This window comes from Pieris rapae, chromosome 14 (assembly GCF_905147795.1).
Source record: "Pieris rapae chromosome 14, ilPieRapa1.1, whole genome shotgun sequence".
NCBI lineage: Eukaryota > Metazoa > Arthropoda > Insecta > Lepidoptera > Pieridae > Pieris > Pieris rapae.
The window spans coordinates 7,897,326-7,904,421 of NC_059522.1; the positions used below are offsets into that span (position 1 = coordinate 7,897,326).

General features: G+C 32.1%; 2 protein-coding genes across 5 annotated transcripts; both read left to right on the plus strand.

Annotated features, from left to right (window-relative positions):
- The first annotated feature begins 2 nt into the window (after nucleotides 1–2).
- LOC110998032 (proteasome activator complex subunit 3) lies at nucleotides 3–3,332 on the plus strand. Of its 4 annotated transcripts, none has more exons than XM_022266447.2 (5): nucleotides 3–152; nucleotides 919–1,056; nucleotides 1,321–1,539; nucleotides 2,083–2,298; nucleotides 3,154–3,332. In XM_022266447.2, exons 1-5 carry the CDS (start codon nucleotides 114–116, stop codon nucleotides 3,295–3,297), a joined length of 756 nt encoding a protein of 251 aa, XP_022122139.1. In that variant the 5' UTR covers nucleotides 3–113; the 3' UTR covers nucleotides 3,298–3,332. The 4 variants fall into 4 exon arrangements, with proteins under 4 accessions (XP_022122139.1, XP_022122140.1, XP_022122141.1 ...); XM_022266448.2 differs by having other exon boundaries at nucleotides 26–152; nucleotides 925–1,056; XM_022266449.2 differs by lacking the exon at nucleotides 3–152 and adding an exon at nucleotides 336–572 and having other exon boundaries at nucleotides 925–1,056.
- Nucleotides 3,333–4,751: 1,419 nt separating this feature from the next.
- Nucleotides 4,752–7,060, plus strand: LOC110998037 (nucleolar protein 58-like). The gene is made up of 4 exons (XM_022266456.2): nucleotides 4,752–5,375; nucleotides 5,730–5,979; nucleotides 6,355–6,501; nucleotides 6,918–7,060. Exons 1-4 carry the CDS (start codon nucleotides 4,818–4,820, stop codon nucleotides 6,977–6,979), a joined length of 1,017 nt encoding a protein of 338 aa, XP_022122148.2. The 5' UTR covers nucleotides 4,752–4,817; the 3' UTR covers nucleotides 6,980–7,060.
- Nucleotides 7,061–7,096: the final 36 nt, after the last annotated feature.

The following is a 7,096-nucleotide window of genomic DNA, read 5'->3' on the forward strand; positions in this document are numbered from 1 at the left end:
TATTGTCAATATTAAATGACATTTCAGAAATTTTAAAGTAACAAAAATATTCATCTTAATCCTATCAGTTCATACTCAGGAATATCCACCGACGTTTTCTAAGACTTTTCTCAATGAGTAAGATGGAATCCAATCATGTTATCAATCAAGTGGTAATAAATTTAATTATTTATTGAGTATAAATAGATTCATTTTCAAATAATTTAACCACGAATACTTTGGTTTAGCTTTAGTTGTCACTGTGGTTGTCACTTTTGACTTATCAACATCATCGACGAGTGATATTATGATGGTCATTGGTTGTGATTACTGAACGTACGTATTCCATTCCAAGATCCGTGTGTTCACTTGACGTGTTTTTTCTTATTCTGCTGCATTCACATTTTATAGTTCACGGATCATTCATTCAAATTAAGCATCGTTCATAGCTTCACGACAAATTTGTTTCATGAATCGTTTTTAATTTGTTACTTAGTTAAAGTTAATTTGCAATTTTGGTGTACTTTAATAGGGGATTGTGTTATATTCAGTTGAATTTAAATTGTAACACCATGACCGACGTGGCAAAAAAGGTAATCTGTTTATTATATTACAAAATCCTTTTTATGACTCAATGCGACGATTTTAATGTAATTTTTTCTACTAGATGTATCCCTAACGTCTCTAATAGCTACTTTAATGAAGATAGTGTTATAATACATTGATTTTTTGTTCAAACAGTTGTAATTCACAAGTTATGTACATTCGTGCAGTTACGACCTAACCTCTAGTGCGGCCATGGGATGATTGCGATTGCATGCCTACGTATAACAAAGCTTTTAACATTATATTATGTTATAAAATATTCATGGCGTTGGGCAGAAAAACTAGAAGTTAAGTCCATGATGTATTAGCTTTGTAATGCTATAAAATTTTCAGGTTCAGGATTACAAAGATTCACTTAAACAGAAAGCAGAGCACCTTATTATTAAAGGATTTCCTGAAAAGATAGTAAAGCTGAATGAGCTTTTAGAAACACCTAACTTCCAGAATAGAGAATTAGTAGATGTTCATCAGGTAAATTAATTTATTCATAAAACTTATATTTTTATTTCCAGGATTAGACTATTCATAATTTCCTAATTTTGATGATAATGTAAATTTTCCTAAAATAGACAGAGAAAGTAAACTTACACCAAATAACTGACAGGTTTGAACCTTTGTTTATAACTTGCTATTAGACAAGATATGATCCAACATTAGGTTTGATCATATCGTAACAATTATTGTTTTGTTGATATATGTCAAAGAAATTTATGAAAAATCAATTCACAATTTCAGGATTTAAACATTCCAGTGCCACCACCAATACAAGCAGTTAATGAACCAAATGCCAAAAGAGCTAGACTTGATTCATCTGAGGTGTCAAGCAATACAACGTTAGAAGGCACACGGGTATATGCTCTGCCAAATGGAAGTGTCCCATGTAATAAACCTCTTAGTGACCTTATTCACCTTGTCAAACCTCACATTAGAGAGCTTATTGAGGATTCTAATCTGGTTAGTATTAATACATGAGTATAATACAATACCTACTTTTACTATATAAGGTAAAATATATGTTACTTTATATAGTTATTGGAAGGTTTGTACAACTCATACTTATCAGTATTCATCATGTTACATATTTAAAATAAAATTGTAGCATTTCTGAGTAATTGAAATGTATGTTCATAAAAGGCAGAATCATTATTCACCATTATGTGACGGGTTGGACATTTTTTTAATATCATAAATGCAATTTCAATTAATGAGATCACCAAATAAATAATTAAAAAACTAAATTATCTAATAAACACCACTCAATATTTTTAGCTTTTACACTGCTTTATGTAGTCAAATAAATACATTAACCTTTTAGTGTAGAATAACATTTCCTTTGATTTTTAGGCATGTATGTAAATTGATCTCTGTGTATCATTCTAAATCATGTATTATCCTAGCAGTGAATTAAATCTAGGGCCATTCTTAATAAACTATGGTTGTTTCTTGACTGTGTTGATTACTATAGTTATAATTGATTAAAATTGTTTTGTTTTCCAGCTAAAAATGTGGATTTCATTCATGATTCCTAAAATTGAGGACGGCAACAATTTTGGTGTGTCAATACAAGAAGATACATTGGCTGAAGTTCAGTCAGTTGAATCAGAAGCTGCAGCATTCTTTGATCAAATCTCAAGATACTTCATTTCAAGAGCGAAAATTGTGTCAAAAGTTGCCAAATATCCACATATTGAGGATTATAGAAGAGCTGTTAAAGTAAGTTTGTATTTTATAGATTAAAACTACATTATGTTTTTACTTAAGGTTATTAGTGTATTATTCTAGCTATAACAGTTGTGGCTGTGTTAAAGAGAATGCTTTTCATTTCATTATAATCTAAATTCAATGAATGAATACAAGTGCTTATTTGAGCTACTTTGAATCCATATCATTTATTCTATATTTGCTAGAGCATCATTTCCAAATGGGGGGTTAATAGTCATTGAAAAAAAAAATGCAAACTACATAAAGGTGCAAAATATTAGTCGATAGTGTAGTCTTATACAGCTAAATTACAATTTCACAGTGACAGGGTTGCAAGACTGTTTTACTTAACTTTTTGGCTTTTTTGTGGGTGGTGACAAATGGTTGAGATTATGCGCTAGAGTAAATCAATCAGATCTTAAGCAATTCATGTTTGTTTGAATATTTATTAAAATTTGTATACAATTATAAAACGACATTTTTTTCAATTGTTTTAATGTTTTAAATTTACTATCCAATTAATTTAGTTATCAGACAAATTATAATCTCATAGTTTGTAGCTTAAACTATTGAATTGATTTGTATGAAATCCTAGCAGCGCTTATATAGGCATTACCTATTTATATATATTCTGATGGAAAATGCAGTTACCAAATTTAATATATTTACAAAATACATAACATTTATAAATTGCATTTAATTTTCTTAAGTGGAAATAAACAGTAATGTGTATATGGTTTTAGTGGCTTCAAAATTTCAGTAATTCTGTTACTTTATCATTAATTATACCTACTTACTAGACTTCCCGGAGAATGCTACTTAGGAATTTATGTTTGTATATAATTTAATGTGTTAATATGTTTTCAGGAATTAGATGAAAAAGAATACATCTCATTGTGGCTGGTGATGTGCGAGATTCGCAACCGATACTGTTCGTTACACGACATTGTCATCAAAAATCTGGAAAAAATCAAAAAGCCGCGTTCATCGAATGCCGAAACATTATATTAGAATAATCTCAATACATGGCTACTGTATAAATAATCTATCTTGTTTTTTATTCACTAGATCTTTGAATTAAAATATCCGTTAAACTTAAAATCTCTTAGATATTATTATGCACAAAAGGCTTAGCTTATTATTTGATCTGTCAAATGTAAACTAGACGAATACTAATACTACCTTCATACATTTCGGAAATTGGAGTAATTATTCGAGATTCGATATGATCCATTCTCGATAGGATTTGTTTTGCGACAAAATCCCAACAAGTAAAATAAGTGTCTAACTATTTGAGTATGTTATATAGTTTGATAAATTAAACTTTAATTACATATATAGGAAAAAGCCGCCTTTATTTTAAGGTTAATACTACATAGACACAAATTGAGATTACTTAAATTATCTAATACCCATATTTAATCATCTATATTTGCGCCTCTAGTGGATTGAAAATAAGATTGTTGCTAATGATGCAAATCCATAGACATTTTACAAAGTAGTTTCGACGTAATTTGTACAATAAGATATACTCGATATTTATCATGATATTTAACTCAATAAAGGTATATATCGACTTTTTTATCAACTGGTTACCATGGTCGCTTTAAATACGATTCGTAACCGCTACGGGTCGTTGATTCGTATTTATAGACGATGTTACTGCTATAGTAAAATCTACAACTTGCAAGTGAGACGTATTACCGATGCCCTACTGTACTGGCAATTGTATATAACAATTTGCTTAGTAATAGTCGATACAATATATAAGTATTAATCGTTATAACATGATAAATATTGTAAAAACCCCATTGTTTATGTAATATTAGGATAACTTTAATATTCTAGGACCGTTTATCGAAACGGAAGCAACTTCCAAGAATGTTTGCAATTTTTTGAACATTGACATTCGATACATTTTGGTATACAATTTCAGGTGCCCAATATTAATTATGCGTTCATTCGTGTAAATTATAATAAAACTGTTTTATCAGATGTAAAATATGTTTCCTTTATCCATTGTCTAATAATTCAATTTTTATAAAACATGTTCCATAGTTAAGATTTTAATTGAATAAATGCATTTTACGCTATATTTACTTTTAATAACTAGATGGCGCCTGTTCCACACACACACACACACACACCTGTTACACATCGGTTATAGTTTCTATGCTATTATCATAGTTGATGACTAATTAAAACAACTGAGGATTTTGTGAAATGGAATGGATACTTTTGCAACACTTATAATTGTTTGCTGAAACTGCGCTAAATATTTGAATGACATATTGTGTGTTTCAAATCTTGCTACGCGTTTCAATATTTTAAAATATATATTTTCTTATAAATATATAAAACCGAAAAAAGATTAAGAAATATCTCAAATACCAAAAAAAAAAACACCTGGCTGCCAAAGGAATAAAATTTGAAAATAAGTCGTTTGACAAACAGTCAATTATCTTGGCAAGTCGCTATATTTTTGGAAAGTGGAATATTTTACATAGTTTTTTTACCTAATATAATGAATAATGGCGAGTGACATCGAAAAGGGTGATTTTGGCGATAGCGCCAGACATAAATCCAGCTACGATTTATCACAGAAGAATTCTAACCATGTCTTCGACGGAGCTGGTGAGAACATTCAGTACCACAGCGATTCAGAGTCTGTGGCATCCAAACGTAGTAAAACGCGTTACATAAATCCGGCTATTTACATCGAGACTGTAGAGGCATCTCATTCTGTGACGTCACTGCAAACGGATTCATCCTGCGTCGATGACGTCACTCCCCACCCTCATAGCTCGTATAGGAGCAACTCTACGCCGTTTTTGACGGGGCGGCTGTCGAGTGCGTCCTCTAGCAGTATTAAAAGAAAGTCATGTCGGCTTACACAAGATATTGGGAAAGATATAGAGGAGGAAACGCCAAGATTCGATCGGACGTACAGAGATGGGGATGGAGCTGATACTTTCAGGCTGTCAGTTGCGTCTTTATCGACGACTACAACAGCTAAGGAGGAACGGGAGCAGAATGAAAAGAAGAAGCAGGAAGCGTTTAGGCAGTGGGTTGAACGAAAAGAGCAGGAGGTAAGAAGATTTCGTAAATTATGGTAATTCTTTTTTTAATATTTATCGGTAATACCCATGTAATATATTATAGCTGTCTGATAACTTTGTAGAGCCTCGGTTATATCATTTCGGAAGTGTAGAAATCAATTCAAAATCGGAAACATGGGCGTAATTATATATCATAATTAAAAGTATCATGTGTAGGCCCATACTTACACGAAATCAACGTATTCATTATATTTAATGGTCTTGGAAATTCTAAACCATACTAGTTACACCTGTTTGAATTAAAAAACGTACTATTGCCGTCTATTTTATAAAGCCATATTTTATTAATTAATTAGGGACTAAACATACCACCTTGTTATACAGAAACGAGAGAAATTACGTCTCGAGAAATTAAAGAATCAAACAGCACCGACTACAACGCCTGAACAACGCGAAGAGTCTTATAAAAAATGGTTAGAACGAAAGCGGATTCAAGTTGAGCGACAAAAGGCCGAGGCGATAATGCGTAAGTTTCGTGAAAGCGAACGCGTTGAAGAAGAACGCAATCGGCGACAGCGTGATAAGGAAGAGAAATTTGCTGCATGGGTAAGAAGAAAGGAAGAAGAAATGAAATGTAAGTAGACGCGTGCGTTCGTGGACAAGGTTTATATGTGGCTGTACTACTGATTTTATTTAGAATAGACCAGCGTCCACTAAAAGAAAAGTAGTGATATAAAAGATTACAGTCCCAAATTTTACGACTACGGTCTCTTTACAATCTAAATAATAAGTAGATGCTGGTACATAAAAAATATTTACAGTTCTGGGGGTCTAGTCAAGACGGCTTAACTGTAGTGTATGTAGAAAGTCGAAAACTAAATTTGTATGAAAATGACAGCTGTAGTTGGTACCAACTGTCGACCCTAGCTGTCATTTTCATACAAATTTAGTTTGGAGAACGAAGGCGTGTTCTATTTTGACATGATGAGCTTCTTTGTTTGACTTTTAGCAATGAAAACTAAAGCAGAGCGTCGAGCCGCTCGGGCGTCTATAGAAGAGCAGCGTCGGCGAGTACAAGGCGAAAGAGCTTACAGAGATTGGCTACGTACCAGCAAGAACAAACCGTTGCCTGTTCCACTTAACCAGGGAGAACTAAGTATGCTTATGCTACCTAATACTTTCACTTCGTAGGCTTTAGCGTTTCAACTCAATTTGGTTCCAACAGTACCTGTTGGTAGACACAGCTTTAATCGACTACAAACTGTTCTAATATCATCATAGTTGAAAAATGTCTTAGTTTCCTCCATTCGACATGACCTTGAAAATAGATTTAGCTAGGTCAGATCAACTAAAATTACTTGAAGTTTGCTAGTAATCGGGAGTTAGACAAACATAAAATTGTACGCCAGATGAAAAACTTTTTAGAAGTCGATTAAAAACAAAACGGGCGGTTTGTAATTTTTTACTTGTGTCTGAGATAAATTGAGATGTCCTCACCATATGAAAAAAAAATTTGATTGACACTTCTATTTAGAAAATTATCTTTCATTATAGCCATTATTATTTTTGCAGGTATGAGAGGATCTGTTTCGCAAATGTACATAAATCCAATTCCTTGGCAGTCACCTACTTAATTTAGTAACATTTTAATATTAAATTAGTATAATGTTTTGTATCGTGGAGAATTTTTGAAATCATTAAATTTTCGGAATTGTTTGCACAGCTTTGTTATGTTTTTTGTTTTAGATAAA

What these genes read in the sequence shown, in the direction of transcription:
- LOC110998037 (XM_022266456.2), top strand. Translation starts at nt 4,818, where the DNA reads ATGGCGAGTGACATCGAAAAGGGTGATTTTGGCGATAGCGCCAGACAT. An exon ending in TTGAACGAAAAGAGCAGGAG is followed by an intron (nt 5,376 to 5,729) that starts GTAAGAAGATTT and finishes CTTGTTATACAG; the next exon opens with AAACGAGAGAAATTACGTCT. An exon ending in ACTTAACCAGGGAGAACTAA is followed by an intron (nt 6,502 to 6,917) that starts GTATGCTTATGC and finishes TTATTTTTGCAG; the next exon opens with GTATGAGAGGATCTGTTTCG.
- LOC110998032 (XM_022266447.2), top strand. Translation starts at nt 114, where the DNA reads ATGAGTAAGATGGAATCCAATCATGTTATCAATCAAGTG. An exon ending in AATTAGTAGATGTTCATCAG is followed by an intron (nt 1,057 to 1,320) that starts GTAAATTAATTT and finishes TCACAATTTCAG; the next exon opens with GATTTAAACATTCCAGTGCC. An exon ending in TTATTGAGGATTCTAATCTG is followed by an intron (nt 1,540 to 2,082) that starts GTTAGTATTAAT and finishes TTTGTTTTCCAG; the next exon opens with CTAAAAATGTGGATTTCATT.